This window comes from Syngnathus floridae, chromosome 21 (genome assembly GCF_059516105.1).
Source record: "Syngnathus floridae isolate MCC-2025c chromosome 21, RoL_Sflo_1.0, whole genome shotgun sequence".
NCBI lineage: Eukaryota > Metazoa > Chordata > Actinopteri > Syngnathiformes > Syngnathidae > Syngnathus > Syngnathus floridae.
The window spans coordinates 8,146,459-8,165,359 of NC_142433.1; the positions used below are offsets into that span (position 1 = coordinate 8,146,459).

Sequence of the window (18,901 nt, forward strand, 5' to 3'; positions counted from 1 at the left end):
TGTTCAGTGTGTACCCAAGTGTTTTTACAAGAAACTTAAGTTTGACAAAACCTTTAAAATATTCACTAACATTAAACAAATCTATTTTATATTCGAGCGAGAATGGCTAATATTTCAAAATCACATTCATTAAAAAAAATAAAAAAATAAAAATTCCCAAAAATCGTTTTCTCAACATATAAATCTCAACACCTCCGATCTACAATGTTCACAGATTAGGCAATAAGCAAAATGTTAATAACCTCACCACTTCCAAAACATACTAGCAGAGTCAAATTGCAAAACCAATGCAATCATGTTTTAGCATTAAAATAATTTTGGTCAAAAAGGATTCCTGTGTGCTACATAACGTAGCACCTATTACAATTAACAAGTTGCAAACATATTACATTGACGGAATGCCAACTGTAAATCAATCACTGACACAGGATGAATGATTTCAGTCTGTAATGTATTAAATTAATCACTTTCATTACTTCAACAAACACAACTGACAGTTCAAAACCAACCAACAAAAAAACAAGGTGTGGTCCATTTTTGCTTTTAAACAGAAAGTCATTCTGAATACATGAGTTGTTCTTTTTGCAACACAGGCACACAGAGAAGGGTTGCCTTTCATGAAGCGAACTGTACAAATGGGCCAAGGGATGAGTCGGTGGCCATTTTCAGGTGAGAAATGACAGTCACAGAACATCAGAAGACATTTAGGAAACAAACAAACAAAAACAACATATTATTAGGAGAAAGCAGTCGCCACAGCCTCAACTTGATCCAATAAATACACAAAAAATCTGAAATAATTTCATTTTAGCTATGCTAGGGTCTGAGGTACATTAATGTTCTTCAAAAATGTACACACACGCACACATTCGCACACACAATTAGCAATTTTGTAAAAGGGATTATAATTATGATCATAATAATGAGTGGAACCCCCCCCCCATCCAGTCCTGGGTTAGTGTGGCGGTGGTGGGGGAGGGTTCCATCTCCGGAGTCGTCCATTTTGTTGCATAACATCACTTGGGCGGGCGGGATTGATTGGACATGGCAGGGCAAAAAAAATAGAATGGTGGGAGGAAGGGAGTATTTTGTGATAAAACGCTGGCTGGAATGTCGACCACAGCGAGACGCTTGGGGTGGTGAGGGGGGCTTTTAGGGCTACTACACAAAGGCAAAGGTCTTGACGGCGCCCTCCAGCGTCACACCCACTTCCTGCATTTTGTACCTGCAGACCACAACCAGTTGTCAGTGTCAGACATTTCTTTAAGTTGATACAAAGAAGTACACAAAGAACGTCACAGAAAAAAGGTCTTTGTTTATGACAAAAAACAGAATGATATTTTGGCAAACGTATTTATTATTTTATTTATTTATATATAGTATTGATCTCAATTGTAATTTGGAGGGTTGATTTGGATTGTGTTTTATTTTAGGGCGTAATTCAAATATTTTCTTCCCTAATTGAAATAAATAATTAAAATCACAATTTTGAGAGGTTTAATTAGACTTGTTTTAAATCATTTGGTTTTTTTTTTAAACTAATTATTTTAATGTGGATTTCTATGTGGGGGTGGGGTTGCAACCCCAATGGCCTGTCCAAAGAACACCTTACCAGTCGGACGAGGTGGCGGCGTAGTAAACGGGCGGCTGCGGTGAGGCACACGTGTCCCCGGTGAGGACATCCAGGCCGCAGGCGCCCATGTTGGCAAAGAGCAGCCAGTCGCCCACGCTGAGCTCGGGCAGGAGGCAGCGCTCCACTACCAGGTCTATCTGGTCCAGCGTGGGACCCCGCAGACGGCTTGGGTACGCCGCAGTGGCGGCGCACGGCGCCTGCTGCATGCAAAACAATGACAAGAATGTAAAACACAAGCATCAAGTCTCCTACCGGGCATTTGGTCATCCCAAAGTCAATTCAAGGTCAATTGCAACACATTCGGTGAACCCAGTTTGGGTTTTATTTTCTTAGTTTAACTTTTCTTTTATCAGGGATGAGAACGGCAAATGAAAAAAAAACACTGAAAAGTAGCAGGGGTCTGGGGGCCGCATGGCCCACTGGGGGGGGGGGCCTGTGCCTCCCCCCCACTTGCCGCAGGGGGCCAGGGGCCGCAGGCCCCTCCCAATGGGGGCCACAGGGCCCACAGGCCCCCTAACAGGGGCAATGCTCCGGAGGATTTTGGCAGTACAGCGACCCCAAAACCATTATAATTTCATCACTCAATTTCAACAGTTTTGTTAAAAAAATATTCCTGCTTGGTGGGCTACCAAAGTGAATATACATAATACAGTCAAGCCTCCGTTTTCGACCACAATCCGTTCCAGAAGGCAGTTCAAGAAGCGAATCGGTCGAATTCCGAATCTATTTTACAAATAATGGAAAAAAATTTAATCCGTTCCAGGACTTTTTTAAGCATTTTTTCATTTGCGCGTTTTTGTCCGATCGCGCAACTGCAGCGCACTGTCAACCGCGCAACTGCACCGCGCTGGTTGCATTATTGTGACAGAGCCGTCGCTGAAGTTTAGAAAATATTTTTAAACTCCTGATGTACTTTCCAAAATTCAAGTGGACCTAAATGTGCAGGGAGCTTAATTTTGTCTGATCGCGCAACTGCAGCGCACCGCCGAACGCGCAAACATAGCGCGTCGCCGACTGCGCAACTGCACCGTTTCAGCCGTCACTGAAATTTAGAAAATATTTTTAGTCCTGATGTACTTTCCAAAATTGAAGTGGACCTCTGTGCGCAGGGAGCTTAATTTAGTCCGATCGCGCAACCGCAGCGTGCCAGGCGCTCAGTGTCGCATTGCTTTAGGAGCGTCTTTGTGTTTTAGGATGGCTTTATTGCTCCCACTTGCTTCCTTTGGAGGCATGATTAGAGTTGATGCAATCCTCAGAGTAACGAGATCGTAATAACGAACGGAGTCAGTTGGCATGCGGGTCCTCTTGGCTCATCTCGCGAGGTTCGACAACCGAATTTCGCCCGACATCGGAAGCAAAAAAAATCTCGAATTTTTTGTTCGAATACCGATTTGTTCGAGAACCGGGACGTTCGAAAACCGAGGCTCCACTGTGTGTGTGTGTGTGTGTGTGTATCTATATACCGTATTTGCCGGTGTATTGGTCGACCTTTTTCGATCCAAAATCGACCGAAAAAAATCGACCTCGACTTATACACCGAGTCATAAAATTTAACTTCGTATTCATCGCTTCAAATGTGATGGTAACCAAGGCCGTTTCTCATGCATCTCATTGTGCGTTGCACTTAGAAAATTTGAACCGGGCGGCGTGCGCGAGTGCGCGGCCTGCTGGAAGTCGAATGAGGCGCCGCGACCACCTCCGCGGTGCTTATAAACAGCCGATCCGCTCGGCGGGGGCTATTTTCGGCCACTTGGCTCGTGCGCACGGCCTCCCGGATGTGCCGGGCGGGTGCGCGAGCTCGCCGGCCGCTGGAAGTCGAATGAGGCGCCGCGACCACCTCCGCGGTGCTTATAAACAGCCGATCCGCTCGGCGGGGGCTATTTCCGGCCACTTGGCTCGTGCGCACGGCCTCCCGGATGTGCCGGGCGGGTGCGCGAGCTCGCCGGCCGCTGGAAGTCGAATGAGGCGCCGCGACCACCTCCGCGGTGCTTATAAACAGCCGATCCGCTCGGCGGGGGCTATTTTCGGCCACTTGGCTCGTGCGCACGGCCTCCCGGATGTGCCGGGCGGGTGCGCGAGCTCGCCGGAAGTCGAATGAGGCGCCGCGACCACCTCCGCGGTGCTTATAAACAGCCAATCCGCTCGGCGGGGGCTATTTTCGGCCACTTGGCTCGTGCGCACGGCCTCCCGGATGTGCCGGGCGGGTGCGCGAGCTCGCCGGCCGCTGGAAGTCCAATGAGGCGCCGCGATCTCCTCCGCGGTGCTTATAAAGTGCCGATCCGCTCGGCTTGGAGCTATTTCCGGCCTCCCGTTGGTGCCGGGCGGCGTGCGCGAGCTCGCCGGCCGCGATCTCCTCCGCGGTGCTTATAAACAGCCGCATGCGCACGGCCTCCCGGAATTTGAACACATTTCATCAATAAATTTCGCATATTGAATTTTGAAGTTTAATATAATGCAACAATTGAGCTCGATATATATATCATAAAATCGTAAATTTCCGTCGAATTTTAGGGGGTCGAGTCGACCTGTACACCGGCAAATACGGTATATATATATATATATATATATAGATATATCTATAGAAATATCTATATCTATATATATAGAGAGAGAGAGAGCGAGAGAGAGAGCGAAAGATCTATAGATATATATCTATAGATATACCGTATTTATTCTAATTATCGCACAGGGCGATAGAGAAGGTTTATGTCCAACAGGGGGGGTGGGTGATTAATAGAGAACACTTTTTGTCCGATCGCCAAGGGGCACTGAAATGGGTGATATGTATATTTTCCTTATGTAGTATGCAATACCTGCATCTCACTGGTGTTCTTAACACTAGAACAGCGGCTGTTTTGATCTACCTTTAACAGCGGGGTGCGTCAATTGACGTTCCATCGATGCGACACGTTACCGTCGCACATCACATGTTGCGCACGTCATGTTATCGCGATAGTCTTGTTCGAGCGCACGCCCCGATAACGTAATTGTGTGAGGATATTGTAGCAGAGTGACGAGTGTAGTTGTATCATAGTTTATGGAAAAAAACAATTTGAAAGGGACATTCGACGTGCTGTCAAATCAGTAATATTTAAACTTGCGCAATGACATTGGCATGCGGTCGTGGAGGAAAACCTAAGTTTTGGGGGGAATTTTTAGCAGCATGGGCGATAGAGGTATCAATGTTTTTTATTTATGTCATCGGTAACACACACTGGGTGATTATTAGAATATGGGCGATAATTAGAATAAATACGGTATATCATCTGTGCGTCTTTTATTTACCTGTTCTGTGGTATGAATGCTGCTGGGGCCTGAATTTCCCTACCCACGGGGATCAATAAAGTTTCAATCAATCAAGACTAATCAACAGCAACCCATTTTATTATTTTAAACTAAAAAATGTTTTTCCATCTTGTTCACTGTTTCAAATGTGGGAAAACATTGCGCAAAGTTTTGGTCCTTGTTTTGTTCGGTTGGGAGTAGGACATGCGTGTACAAAACATGACGGTGTAAAAGGTCAACGCACATTGCTCATGTCAAGTTCCTGGCATAAAGTTAACCCACTTTCAGGCAATATGTTCAGGCTGCCAGGTGGGCGGCGGTCAAACCTTGTGCACCGCCGGGGCGGTGATGGTGTTCCCTAGGAGCTTGGCGCCAAACGGGCCATAAACGCCCTCGTTCATGTAGTACAGGAACTCGGCGCACTCATCGTCGTCATTGCCTGCGGTCAGAAATGTGCAACAACAATAAGAACACCCAAGTGGAATTTGAGCTCCAGCCATGTATTCAGATTACGCAACAGGCGTTACTCAATGGCCACACAGGGCGTGCGAGTCACAAAGTGTACCCACCTTGAGCGAAGGCGTCCCAGCGGCGGGTTACCACCTCCTTGGCGATGACGCTGACGGCCAGGCAGAAGGCTGACGCCACGTAGAAGGAGCCCGGCTGGGCCAGCACGCGCACACCAGACAACGGCGGGAAGTACACGTCAAGGAGCGGGCTGACGGCAGTTTCCACCTGCACACGCAACAACGGCACATGGATGGCAAAAGTCAAACTGCCACCGTGTTTCACTTGGACACAAATGGTGACCATGTCGTCCGTCTGTAACATGCACGTGATTCTGGAAAGTGGCCGCTTGACACTCAAATAAGGCAACGATGGCCATCGCTGCCAAGCACAGCTCGAGTGACAAAACCTTCCAAGAGTTAAACAAGTCTTATCTGCGTGCAGCCTGGCTGCCATTAATCAGGTCAAAGTCTGAGCTCAAGATGACATTCAAGGTGTTGACCTCTTTGAGTTGGAATTCAGAGCCGGTGAATCCACTGCCAATGTCCAGGATGTTCATGGTGAAGCCCAGGTCCGCCTGGAACAAGTAACAACCTGACGTTAGCCTCTGATAAGGGCTGAAGGTTGAGACAGCTCAGAAATTATTTTCTACGCTCCCCATTTCGAATGGCTTTTTTTTTTCTGTTGTCAGCCTTAAATGTTGTGCGTGAAATTTTGAGTTGCAACGTTTAATGTGGATATGCTTTCGGTCAAATCTCGGGCGGGCTGTTACCCCCATGTCAAAGACGCAGCGAGCGTCGGCCAGGGCATGACCGTAGGCCCGCTGCGGTTCCTGGCAGGAGGTTGGCACATGGAAGGCCACGCCCACCACTCGCACGCCGAGCGTCTTGGCCATCTCCAGCAGGTGACGGCAGCTTTTCAGAGTGGCCCCAAAGGCCACGCTGGTCTCGGCAGCGTGGGCCTCCGTGCTCAGCTGCAGCAGCAATCTGCAAGGTGAGTCACAAAAGCTCAATGTCGTTTCTTGTCTTGAACAATTACCGTATTTTTCGCACCATAAGGCGCACTGGATTATAAGGCGCATCCTCATTGAATTTTTTATTTTAGAAATTATTTCATATATAGGGCGCACCGGAATAAAAGGCACATAAAATAGAAGCTATACTGCATCAAACTGAGGTTGACTAGGGTTGCGGTATGCATCCACTAGCCAATAACCAACGAGCCCTTAGTAAACAATCGCGTTTCTCAAACTATCTCCTATAAAAGTGATTGGAACCGACTAAAGTTCGATCTAACACATTGGTACTGCTTACTTATGTTTCCCTTCCATATCGATCCGTAAATTTACTCAAAACATTAACGAAGCAGCCTTTTTTTAAAATGAAAGAGCCTCGTGCATATAGCAGCTATCATTATAATGGCTTATATTTAGCCACCAGCAAACTCCCATGAGCCTCAACTCGCAGACTCCCATGAGCCTCAGCAAAGTGTCATGGCGGCCCCCTGTAAACAATCACGTTTCTCAAACTCTCTCCCATAAAAGTGATCGGAACTGACATTGGTAGCAGCATCAATGTGTTAAATCGGTCTTTATGATTCCGTTGCATATTGATTCGTAAACGTACTCGAAAACATTAACGGAACAGCCTATTTTGAAATGTACAACAGTTCGCCCCCAGTGACGCCCCCTGATCACAGCATTAGCCACCTGCAAACTCCCATAAGCCTCAGCAAAGTGTCATGGCAGCCCCCCGTAAACAATCACGTTTCTCAAACCCTCTCCCATATAAGCGATCGGAACAGTCTAAATACCGATTTAACACATCGGTGCTCTTTATTTATGATTACGTTGCATATTGATCCATAAACGTACTGGAAAACATTAACAGAACAGCCTATTTTGAAATGAAATAGCCTCGCGGGTACAAAAGCTATTCAGTGACGCTCCTGACCACGGGTGCCGTAATGGTGTGAAGCGATGCGACCTTGTAATTTAGTAGTCGTACTAAAACGTACTGAAACATTTTGGCAGAGCGCTGTGTACAACCAGTATGGATCAACAAATTCATCAATTGATCCATATATAAGGCGCTCTGCATTATAAGGCGGACTGTGTTTTTTTTGTTGCAAATTTTAAGTTTTTAAGTGCGCCTAATAGTGCGGAAAATACGCTATGCTAAGAGTTTATGGTGCTTTCTACTTACTTGGCACGTGGGTGGAGGCGCGCGATCTTGGCCAGTTCGGCCTCATTCTCGCAGACAAGGTGGCGCACATCATGCTTGGCGGCGGCCTTAACGAGCGCCAGCTGCTTGCAGACACCCGCCAGGATGATGTTGTCGGGCAATGCGCCGTGCTCCAGCGCCAGGTTGACTTCGGCCTGCGAGCGATGCAACATGATTCAAAACCCTCCAAATGAGCTCCAAGTTTGTTGAAACCTATGCAATTAATCCGGGTGCTGACTTTGCTGGCGCAGACGAAGCCCAGGCCCAGAGAGGAGAGCACCTCGACGACCGCCGGGCTGCGGTTGCACCGGAGCGGAAAGTACGGCTGCAGGCGTGCCGCGGTGCTTCTCCAGCGGGCGTGCTGATGCATCAGAGCACCCAAATCAGCCACCATGAAGGCACTCTTCTCCGCCTGTCAACACAAAACAACTTGGGCTCAAACTACTACTTATTCCAGAAAAATTAAGACGTTCTGTTCCCATCTCCAGGCAAGTAACTTAACAGCCGGTCTGCTATTTAGAAAAACGCAGAAAATTCCCAGTCTGTGTACCAACCAGGGCCTGTTGGCAAATGCGCTCGTCAATGACATCATTGAGGGTTGCGCCGCTCTCCAGCAGCTCGACGGTGTAGCGGTCGGGTCGGTCGGTGAATCCCTTCATCTTATCCGTATTCCAGCGAGCCAAAACTCATAAAGAACGACGAGTGAGGGCTAGTTTGTGGCGAGCGGGTCACGACTGAGCCAATTGGGGGGTCCTACCGGTTATGCAACAAACTAGGAGGGGAGGGCAAACAAAAAACACATGATTATATAAATGTTGGGAGAAACAACAATGCTCTCGCGTGGCAAACTCACATGGACAAGTCTGGAGATGGACTTGTACTGCTATCAGCTAGGATCCCAAGGCGGCTCAGCGTTGAAGTCAAAGTGCTCCCGGTACAGAGCCGCCCCTAGGCCCTCTGGATAGCGCTCATACACCTGTGCAGAGATGGGGGAGCCCTGCACACACATGCAAATACAACACTGTCACGACAAACCCTCACATGTAAATCAATATGGCAAGCCAATGTTGTCATTTTTTTATTGATAGAGATCACAACTCACATAAGGCCTCAAAGAATTACTTCACTCCAAGAGGAAAATGATTTTGTCACAGCAACGTGTGTGTCTTGTCATTGTGACATTCTGTCAAATTGGGTTTTGTAAAAAGGCAAAACATTTTTTCCAGCCTTGGGAAAAGGTCTGCCCTTTAAAACTACTATAATGGCCACCGCCAAGAAAAGCCAGCTGCGCATGCGCACCAAACAGTTTGACAAATTAGATTAGCGATTCAATGGCTACACCATAGCCGAACACACAAAAAAATATCACAAAGCGGCCAATGCCGCGTAGCTGTTCAATTGAGACGGCGACAGGATGGAAAATAGGAAATTTGTCGGCAGAAAACGAACAGATGAATGTTGTGGCGCCGCCATAGACACTGACGTTTACGTCTCACGTTATAAATAACTCTAGCAAAGCCTATATTGCCGTCGGGCTACACGACGTATTAAATAGCCGATTGTAACTTTGGCCTAGCTGGGTAGCCTTTTATGTATTTGAAACACACGTTAATGACATTCGAGTAAACGGGAAACCACATTGACTGGGACTATAATGTTTGGGCAATGGAAGCGGAAAGAGCAACCCGCCATGTTAACTCCACAGACACTCACACACACTTGGCAATCTGCTTACGTGAGATAACGGCCAGAAGGTTTCAGTAAATCGTCTTCTCTTTTTCGGCGGAATTTTTAAAGAGTAGTGGGCCCCAGGTTAAAAGAATGAACGGCGGCTGCTGCGGCCATATGGCTCGTCGAAGCGTCGGGATTGCAGGGTCCTTGTAGGAGTCTTGTCTCTTCGTCGGTGGCAGCGGATCTACACCGTCAGCGGCGGCAGAAAGTAGCAAAAGCTCAGCAAGCTTTTCGTGGGCGTGGCCTCTCTTGGGCGGCGGGCCAATCAGCGCACGGTGTTTGGAGCGGGCCAAACCAAAAATGTAGTTCCGAAAGGACAAATCGGGATTGCGCTTTGTCGGCTTTACGTAATGATGCACTTCCCAGTTGAAAGGACACTCGCCGCTGTCATTCATGGCTTTTGTGCGAGTTTTCGTCAGGCCCGTCACAAACACTGGTAATCCATACACCCAGAGTATCATTCGTGTTTTTTACTTTGTGCTTTTGGACGCCGTATTCACAGAAGCTCGCTTCTAAAAGTTGCCATGTCACACATTTCTTTGAGAACCAAAACAGATTGTGCAAGCAATTGATTATTGATAGAATATCCAAGTAGCTCATTGTAACTGAGTAAAATGCTTCATAAAAATACTCAAGCAAAAGTAATGCAAAACTAAGCTCGCATCAGCCATGCTGGTTGTCTTTTTTTGTTTGTTAAATTTGAAAGAGGAAACTTGTCAAGTTCTCATGAGGCCCGTTGAAGCCTGAAGCAAAACAATTACTACGAGTGAAACATATTTGTTTTTTCTCCAGTGAGAACAATACAAATGGAATTCTATCATTGTAGGGTTAAACCGAGACCTCCCAGAAACCTTAAATCAAATTTACTGGCAACGTTTTAGACATGTTTTCTCGCATTCTCCTCAAAAAAAAAAGAGACTACTTTTGATAACTGACTCCCGACCACTTTTAGTGGACCCCAATGCTTGGACTAACCGTAGGCTGACTTTTGGGACTGGCTAATTAGTGGCAAACATTACCAGTTGATTGTTGCTGTCAATGTGTATGAATCTGAATTCATTATTCACACCACTTTGTTGATTTCCTTTTCCCCATGCTAACATGATTTAAAAAAAAAAAAAAACTATGTGCATGTGACAATACCAGAGGAGCACATGTCACTGCCGTGTTGTTTGTGGCCGCCGAAGTAGCACGACAAACGGCACGTTTTTTGCATGTTTTTTGTTTTTTTTTATCTCGTGGTAGAGAGAAAGAAACCTCCAATGGGTTATCTCCCTCATTTAGTCCTGGTCATGCATCCGCTTTAGTTGGCATATTTCAGTGTTGTCAAAGGGAAAAGATTGGTTAAGCTTCATTCGGCGTGCTGCTGGTCAGGAGTTCAGGCTCAGAGGGCCTGCGGGGTAACGACGAAACAAGAGGTTTTAGCAAACATACTTGTGCCCTTTGTCGTGCTGCTTCGGCGGCCACAAACAACACGGCAGTGACATGTGCTCCTCTGGTATTGTCACATGCAGATAGTTTTTTTTTTTTTTAAATCATGTTAGCATGGGGAAAAGGAAATCAACAAAGTGGTGTGAATAATGAATTCAGATTGGTGGCATAATTGATTAAGTAGTGTTTCACTATGACGAGTTGTAAGGAAGATCATTCTATATTGGGATCAGATAGGGTCAACTGCATGACAGACGCAGAGTCACAGGGAACTCATAAATATCTCTAAAATGTTTTTTTCGCAATATTCTCAGAAGGGTTTTGATGTCATTTGCAGCCTGCCAACATTTGGGCTTTAGATAAAAAATGCAGTAAATCCATCTTTTGTTCCCTCTTTACGATGGCAGTTTTTATTTTATACATTATTTTGTTTTTTCAAAATCCAATAATTTCTCATGACTAATATTTTTAATACAACTATTTTTGTTGATATTTCTTAATCTAAATGTCACTGATCCCTTAAATTCTTGCTTCCAGGCTGCCTTTTAAGAGTCAAGCCTCTCAATTACAAAACAAATAATGTGACTAATTCCTGTGATTGCACGTTTTCGTCACATTAAGTAAAACAGTCATGTCCAAAGTCCAGCCCGCGGGTCACATTTGTCCCCACGGGGGTCGTGGGCATGCTGGAGCCTATCCCAGCGGTCATCAGGCAATAAGCGGGGAACACCCTGAACCAGTTGCCAGCCAATCGCAGGGCACACAGGAACGAACAACCATCTGCACTCGCACTCACACCTACGCACAATTTGGAGTGCTCAATCGGCCTATCAAGCATGGTTTTGGGATGTAGGAGTGCCTGGAGAAAACCCACGCAGGCTTGGGGAGAACATGCAAATTTCACAGAGGGAGGGTTGGAGGTGGAATCAAACCCACACCCTCCTAACTGTGAGGCCGACGTGCTAACCAGTGCACCACCGAGCCGCCCAACTTAATACATCTAATAAAAAATTAATTCAACTTTCATAAAATTGTTTATTTAATTTATTATTATTATAATCTTTAACTTTTCTGGTAGTGCAATTGACAACACATTCTCATTTGCAATATCAGCATACCTGCAGACAGCAAAGTATATACTACAGTTATAATAATAATAATACCTATTATTTGTAAGGCGCCTTTCAAGGCACTCAAGGTTGCCGTACAGAGATAAAATAGCATACACAATTAAATATAAAAACAGTATAAAAGCAAGGAAACATCTGCAGCAGAATGATGGGTTCAAGTATATGCCTGCTTAAAGAGGTGGGTTTTTAGGTGGGATGCAAACTGTAGAATGGAGTCAATGTTTCTAATGTCAGGGGGGAGAGAGTTCCAGAGACGAGGGGCAGAGCAGGTGAAGGCTCTAGCCCCCATAGTGGACAGACGGAATGAGGGGACAGTGAGGGTAATAGTAGATGCAAACCTTAGAGACCAGGTGGGAATGTTAATGTGGAGGAGGTCAGACAGGTATGGCGGGGCGTGGTTATAGATGCCCCTAAATGAATGGAGGAGGATTTTATAGTTAATCCGGTGTTTTATAGGAAGCCAGTGAAGTTGGTGCAGTACAGGAGTGATGTGATGATGGACAGGGGTTCTGGTGATGATGCGAGCAGCAGCATTTTGAACCAATTGCAGTTTATGGAGGACTTTGTGGGGGAGGCCAACAAGGATGGAGTTGCAATAATCCAGACGGGAGGTAATGAGAGAGTGGACCAGGATAGCAGTGTTGTTCGGAGTGAGTGACGGACGGAGGCGGTTGATGTTGCGGATGTGGAAATAGGAGGAACAGATGATGTTGTTGATGTGGGTGCTAAATGATAGGGTGCTGTCGAGGACGACACCCAGGCTCTTAGCCTAAGGGGAGGGGGAAACCGAAGAGTTGTTAATGGTGAGCATAAGACTAGGCTGTTTGTTGAGGGATGATTTGGAACCAATGAGGACTACCTCAGTTTTGTCACAGTTGAGTTTATGGAAGTTTGAGGTGAACCAGGATTTAATTTCTTGAAGGCATGCAGAGGGAGGATATATTTACAAGTTCATTTGCAATGGTAATGGTTCGAGAAGGGGTGGCTTGGTGGCGCACTGGTTAGCATGTCCCCCTCACAGTTGGAGGGGCGCGGGTTCGATTCCACCTCCGACCATCCGTGTATGGAGTTTGCATGTTCTCCCTGTGCCCGTGTGGGTTTTCTCCAGGCACTACGGTTTCCTCCCACATGCCAAAAACATGCTTGGTAGGCCGATTGAGCACTCCAAATTGCCTTACCATATTAGCCAGCTTACATTGGCTCCCGGTCCATTTAATATGTGACTTCAAGGTTCTTCTACTAACCTATAAATCACTGCATGGCTTAGCGCCTTCATATCTCGTCGACCTAGTCGTTCCTTATGTTCCGTCTCGTAACCTTTGTTCGCAAAATGCGAGTCTTTTAGTTACTCCGAGGACCAAGAAAATGTTTGCAGGTTCTAGAGCATTCTCTATTCAGGTTCCAGAGCTTTGGAATGCCCTACCAATGGATATTATAACTGCTACCTCAGTAGAAACATTTAAGACACGTTTAAAGACACATTTCTATGAGATGGCCTTTAACTAACTTGTAGTGGCCGATTCGGCCGGAGTTTGTTTTTGTTCTCTCTACCCACCCCCTCCCTGGCTGGGGAGGGGGTTAGGTGGCGCAAAAGCTGATAGCGGCTAGCTGGATTCTCGGGGACCAATTCAAGATGAGGAAACTGCAGCTCAACCTCCTTGAAGACACTGCCAGGGCAATCGAGGGCACCTCCGACATCAATTTTTTCATTGATTTTCATATTATGTATTACTTGTGCCCTCTCTGCATCCATTACAACCTGGTGATCCTGAAAGGGGGATCCTTCCATCTGTGGTCCCTTCTCAAGGTTTCTCATTTTCCCCTGGTAGGGGTTTTTGAGTTTTTCCTTGCCCTTTTGGAAGCTTAAGATCAGGGGATGCTTTGAGAATAATTGTCAATTTTTGGCTATGTGAAGCCCTTTGAGACTCTTTGTAATTTAGGGCTATACAAATAGACTTGACTTGACTTGACTTGACATGATGGAACCACCACCAAATTTGACTGTCCTGTAATGCTGTGTTCTTCTTCCGCCATGCATATCGCCCCTTATTATATGTGAAGCCCTTTGAGACTGTTTGTGATTTAGTGCTATACAAATAAACTTGACTTGACTTGACTTGACCTAAGTGCGAGTGCGGATGGTTGTTTGTCTTTGTGTACCCTGCAATTGGCTGGCAACCGGTTCAGGGTGTCCCCTGCCTACTGCCCGATGACCGCTGAGATTGGTTCCAGCACGCCCGTGACCCCCATGGGGACAAGCGGTATAGAAAATGGATGGATGGATGGTTCGAGGAATGTCGGTGTGAATGGTCAGCCCCTAAACATTTTCATCTAAGCAAATCTGACCCGCTTTGCAAAAAGTTTGGACACCCCTGGAGTAAAAGTAACGACAGAACATTTGAAGCATTCTGTTTGATGATGTTTATGTTTGTTGCAAGGTATGACGTACGTTGATTGTCAAGCGCCGTCTCATTCCCAATTGGTGTGCACTTCGATGCGATCCAGCATTGAAGGTCCCGTGTAGTTGTTGGTCTTGACCGCCTGCAGCCCGCCGATGTAATCGCCGGGAAGTCCGTTCTGTTCAGCGCCCAAACACACCACCTTTGCACAAGACAGTCGCTCATTATCACTTCAAACGGCTTCTTCAATTACATGTGGGAGATTTGTGCTTTTTGCCGGACAGTTCGCATCATGAATGCATGGCTACAGTGGCACGTATGCAAAAACACACACCCATGTAAAATATAGACACATACATGTTTGTACTGCGGCGAGGTCGGATAAGCGTGAAAGTTGTTCATCTGGTACGTCCTGCACAGCATCTCTCCGTGGTTGCTGCTCTCCACGGTCACCTCCAGCGGGGAATAAAGGCCCTCATGGATGCCTTCCTGACTGAAAGTGTGCACAGGGCATTCCATGATATTATGCGGTGTGCGTAGTGTATGTTGGGTGTCTGACTGACCGGTCGAGGTTGTCCAGTTGGTCTCGTCTAATGGTCCAGATGATGCCCCACACCTCAGAGCCAGGACTTTGTCGAATGGTGGCCACGCCACCGTGCCAGCTGCTCACTACACTTTCAGCCCAGAGGCCAAAATCCAGCTGATAGTCCTACATACACACATTATGTGAAATTTATGTTTATTACGTTTGTACATGTGAAGTTTGACTTTCGGTCACTGTCAGAGTACTTTGTGTATCTGATGAATCCAACTTAATAACTATGTAACTCAGCAAACACGCACATATTTTACCTTTGGCCAATATGTAACTTTTGGGGCTCTGTACAAATGCGACTAAAGCAGTTTTTGGGGACATCTGGTGGTCATCTTTTAAAGTACCACGTGGACTAAAGAGTGAAACCGAAAGTATAGTTCTGCGTTCTCGTGGTAGTACCGATGTACTTATAATTTGTTTGTAAAGTACAGTGTAGTTACCTGTACATGGTACGTTCAAGACCATGCTGTTATAAAGAAAAGCCTACGCGTGTTTTGCGGCTACAGCCTAATAATCTATTTTAGTCGACATTACTATTGAGCACAAATCAACATTCCGACATTTGAGCGACAAAAAGTGGGCAATATAAAAAAAAAAGGAAAACTGTTCCGCAGCTAAACGGCGGTGAAACAGGTAGCGACAAATAGCACGCACCCAAAGAAATTATTTGAATGACCTTGAGTCGACCGATGTCGAGGAAAGTTGCCGATGGGTTTTCTAGGCACAGTCTCTCCTTCAACATATTACTCCCGAAAGCGAAATACGCGAACGTGCTGATGCTGTCGGTCCGCTCAGGCGCCATTTGGAAATGTATGAGGTCTTTACATGTCTCGTCACCGCTTCTGCTAGCAAGCGAAAAGCTAATAGTTAGCCAGCTAAACAACACGCCAGCCACCAAACCAGCCAATTACTTCCTACTCTCACACATGACGTCACAGAACGAAACTAAAATGGAATAAATGTGCAAAGTTGGCATTCAATGGGGGAACCTTCTGCGTAGTTATAAGGATAATCGTTTACATTCAAATAGATTGCTACATGTAGTGACACAGAAGACTCATGAAGTAACAATGCAGCATTCGATAGTGGTAAATTACATGAATAAAAAAAATATAAAAAAACAAACAGTTTTACTAGTTTGCTCATTTATAACAATTAGGCAATTTGCACGCAATTGTGAAGTTTAATGGTGAAGAAACCAAAACTCACACACCAGTTGTAATGAGGCATCAACAGAACTGTGTACAAAATAAGGGAGGCAAAAAAAATCATACAAAAAGAAGAATCCTGTACAGTGAATGTGGAAAAACAGGTGATGAGCACTTTTGAGGAGGAGCTGATCATCTCCTCGGACCCCCCCGGCCTCGTCCCCGTCCTCTGCCGCGCCCTCGACCTCTGCCCCGGCCTCGTCCAGCCACTGCACAAACACATACAAATTATTGAAGAAGCACGTTCAAACTAAAACGTGTGGGTTAATGAAAAACATGCTTAATAGGTTTAATGTGGCTGTGAGCATGATTTTGGGCCGAGTTCGTTATTCCTGACATTTTGGTGTGAAAATAAAGGCTTTGTATTTGACTAACTTGTAAATATGGCAAGAGTGGCTTACCGGCTTCCCGCTTCTTTGACTTGATCTTGGGCTCAATGTCCACAAGCAGCGTGTCGAGCGGCAGGCTGTCGGGCAAGATGAAGTAGCGGATGTTGTTGCCACGGATGCTCAGCGACTCCAGCTGAGCCGGCTCGCGATTCTTCAGCGTCATCTTCACTGCCTTCAAGTGAGTGTTCATGCTGACATCTACACCTGTACGCATGCGTGAGTACACACGCAATCATGCACAAAAAAATAAAAAAGTGATACTTCAGTTAAAATTACAAGCATCTCAGACAATAAAAATAAGAAAATAACAGGTATCTGACATGTACCGAGTAACAATTTTCTTTCACTTTCTGGTACTAAATGTCATTGAGTAAAATGTTCAAAATGGTTTCAATTGAGATTTTTTAAATTGATCAAAAGCATTTCTTCACATTTTATTTCAGATTAAACTAGATTATTAGGGAAATTTATGGGTAGCATCTAGTACATGTAATCGAGCAGGAGTGAAAGTAGCTAGATATGTATACAAATAAAGACTTGGAAATCCTACTGGAGTAATTTGGCCTTCAATGGATGGAAAAATGTAGCCAACTTAACTCCTCTGCACTTACAGCCAAGTTGTGAGTTAAGGCAGGATTGTGGCAGATTGTAAGTAAAAACTTTTTCCTCTGTACTTTGGTTTTCTCGGATGGTGGTTCACTTTACCTGTGATAGTGCCATGGACCTGGGTACCGTTCTTCAATTCGATGGTTACCGTCTCGTGGCTCAGTTTCATCAAAAACCTTGGATAAATCAAACCAACAAATCAAAATGTCAACTAGCTATCTTTGTTAGCCTGTAGATCACAGGTGTCAAACTCAAGGCCCGGGGGACAGATACGGCCCACCACATCATTTTAAGTGGCCCACGAAGACAAATTGTGCATCAAATTTGTGTCATTACTAGAATTGCAAATTGTCTTCACTTTTAAATATATCTTAGTATATATTTGACCAGTTTTTACTAGTCTGATTTGAAAACGAGTTATTTGTCCATACATTTATTTGGGTTGACAGTCATAATGGCCCTCCGAAATAAACTACGACGACAATGCGGCCCGCGAAAATAATGAGTTTGACACCCCTGCCGTACCACTTTGAAGCTAACGCATCTTTGATGGCTATGAAGGCACAAGTGGGAGAGTTTTATCGTAAATAGCACAAATCGATAATACAGTACACATAGGCTTCAATTTCGTACATCTTGATAGATTCATTAGCACATAAAAGTATCGATGCGTTTCCTTGACTAACTTGACGGTCTCCATTCATCGGAGGGCCGCTTCCCGCCAAGCTAGCGCGCTACACAATTCTCCCACCGACTTTATCTAACTCCATCCGGCGTCTAATCCTCGTTTCGCACATCAGACATCACTTTATCGGACACGCGGATGCATTTTAAAGCGTCTTACCTTACGAGTTTCATGCCGGCGCAAGAAGTCTTAGAGAAAGGTATGAGTACCAAAAAATTACGGCGCTCGATTTGATATAAACCAGCGGTCCGCTAATGGTCGACTTTGCGTTTACGTAGGGGACGCTGACGTCGTTTAAGTGCGCCCAAAAGGAGTTTCCATAGCCACAGTGCCGCCAACAGGTAAAGCTAAACACTACACACCAATGAACGTATATACTATACAGTCGTATGCAAAAGTTTTGGCACCCCTGATCATTTTCATGATTTTCCCTTTTAAATCATTGGTTGTTCGAATCAGCAATTTCAGTTAAATATATCATATAGCAGACAAACACAGTTATATTTGAGAAGTGAAATTAAGTTTATAGGATTTACAGAAAGTGTGCAATCATTACTTGAACAAAAGTAGGCATAAATTTGGGCACCCCAAGAGAAAAATCGTCCTTTTGCAGAAATAACAGCTTCGAAACGCTTTCTATAGCTTCCAATGAGAGTCTGGATTCTGGTTGAAGGTATTTTGACCATTCTTCTTTTTACACAACAGCTCCGTTTTGACCATTCTTCTTTTTACACAACAGCTCCGGTTACGGGTATTTAAGTTGGCCAGTTTCAAGTTGTTCTCCTCTTTGCATCTTCTCTGAAGAGTGGCAACATGGTAGCCTCAAACAACTGACAAATGACCTGAAAACAAAGATTGTTCAACGTCATAGTTTAGGGGAAGGATACAAAAAGCGAGCTCAGAGATTTCAGCTGTCACTTTGCACTGTGAGGAACATAGTGAGGAAATGGAAGACCACAGACACAATTGTAGTTAAGGCCCGGAGTGGCAGGCCAAGAAAAATCTCAGATAAGCAGGGGCGAAGAATGGTGAGAACAATCCAAGCCAACCCACAGAGCAGCTCCAAAAACCTATACAACC

The 18,901-nt window shown here is 45.4% G+C and overlaps 3 protein-coding genes across 3 annotated transcripts; all 3 read right to left on the reverse strand.

Moving 5' to 3' along the window:
* Positions 1-432: 432 nt before the first annotated feature.
* Positions 433-9,683, reverse strand: LOC148380454 (antizyme inhibitor 1-like). The gene is made up of 11 exons (XM_088364295.1): positions 9,383-9,683; positions 8,501-8,644; positions 8,202-8,419; positions 7,886-8,059; positions 7,630-7,802; positions 6,198-6,411; positions 5,928-6,002; positions 5,488-5,653; positions 5,245-5,357; positions 1,613-1,833; positions 433-1,225 (listed from the first exon to the last, which is right to left on the reverse strand). The coding sequence occupies exons 3-11, from the start codon at positions 8,304-8,306 to the stop codon at positions 1,162-1,164; spliced, it is 1,305 nt and encodes a 434-aa protein (XP_088220421.1). The 5' UTR covers positions 8,307-8,419; positions 8,501-8,644; positions 9,383-9,683; the 3' UTR covers positions 433-1,161.
* A 4,662-nt stretch (positions 9,684-14,345) lies between these two features.
* Positions 14,346-15,843, reverse strand: LOC148380455 (gamma-glutamylcyclotransferase-like). The gene is made up of 4 exons (XM_088364326.1): positions 15,610-15,843; positions 14,902-15,047; positions 14,696-14,831; positions 14,346-14,540 (listed from the first exon to the last, which is right to left on the reverse strand). The coding sequence occupies exons 1-4, from the start codon at positions 15,733-15,735 to the stop codon at positions 14,409-14,411; spliced, it is 540 nt and encodes a 179-aa protein (XP_088220452.1). The 5' UTR covers positions 15,736-15,843; the 3' UTR covers positions 14,346-14,408.
* A 253-nt stretch (positions 15,844-16,096) lies between these two features.
* On the reverse strand, positions 16,097-18,144 carry snrpd1 (small nuclear ribonucleoprotein D1 polypeptide). The gene is made up of 4 exons (XM_088364332.1): positions 17,981-18,144; positions 17,236-17,312; positions 16,543-16,734; positions 16,097-16,350 (listed from the first exon to the last, which is right to left on the reverse strand). Exons 1-4 carry the CDS (start codon positions 17,992-17,994, stop codon positions 16,274-16,276), a joined length of 360 nt encoding a protein of 119 aa, XP_088220458.1. The 5' UTR covers positions 17,995-18,144; the 3' UTR covers positions 16,097-16,273.
* Positions 18,145-18,901: the final 757 nt, after the last annotated feature.

What these genes read in the sequence shown, in the direction of transcription:
- LOC148380454 (XM_088364295.1), bottom strand. Translation starts at nt 8,306, where the DNA reads ATGAAGGGATTCACCGACCGACCCGACCGCTACACCGTCGAGCTGCTG. An exon ending in CTGAATTCCAACTCAAAGAG is followed by an intron (nt 5,654 to 5,927) that starts GTCAACACCTTG and finishes TTGCGTGTGCAG; the next exon opens with GTGGAAACTGCCGTCAGCCC. An exon ending in CTGGGACGCCTTCGCTCAAG is followed by an intron (nt 5,358 to 5,487) that starts GTGGGTACACTT and finishes TTCTGACCGCAG; the next exon opens with GCAATGACGACGATGAGTGC.
- LOC148380455 (XM_088364326.1), bottom strand. Translation starts at nt 15,735, where the DNA reads ATGGCGCCTGAGCGGACCGACAGCATCAGCACGTTCGCGTATTTCGCT. An exon ending in TCGACATCGGTCGACTCAAG is followed by an intron (nt 15,048 to 15,609) that starts GTCATTCAAATA and finishes GTGTGTATGTAG; the next exon opens with GACTATCAGCTGGATTTTGG. An exon ending in CAACTGGACAACCTCGACCG is followed by an intron (nt 14,832 to 14,901) that starts GTCAGTCAGACA and finishes GCACACTTTCAG; the next exon opens with TCAGGAAGGCATCCATGAGG.
- snrpd1 (XM_088364332.1), bottom strand. An exon ending in GGTCCATGGCACTATCACAG is followed by an intron (nt 16,735 to 17,235) that starts GTAAAGTGAACC and finishes GCATGCGTACAG; the next exon opens with GTGTAGATGTCAGCATGAAC. An exon ending in GTCAAAGAAGCGGGAAGCCG is followed by an intron (nt 16,351 to 16,542) that starts GTAAGCCACTCT and finishes GTGTTTGTGCAG; the next exon opens with TGGCTGGACGAGGCCGGGGC.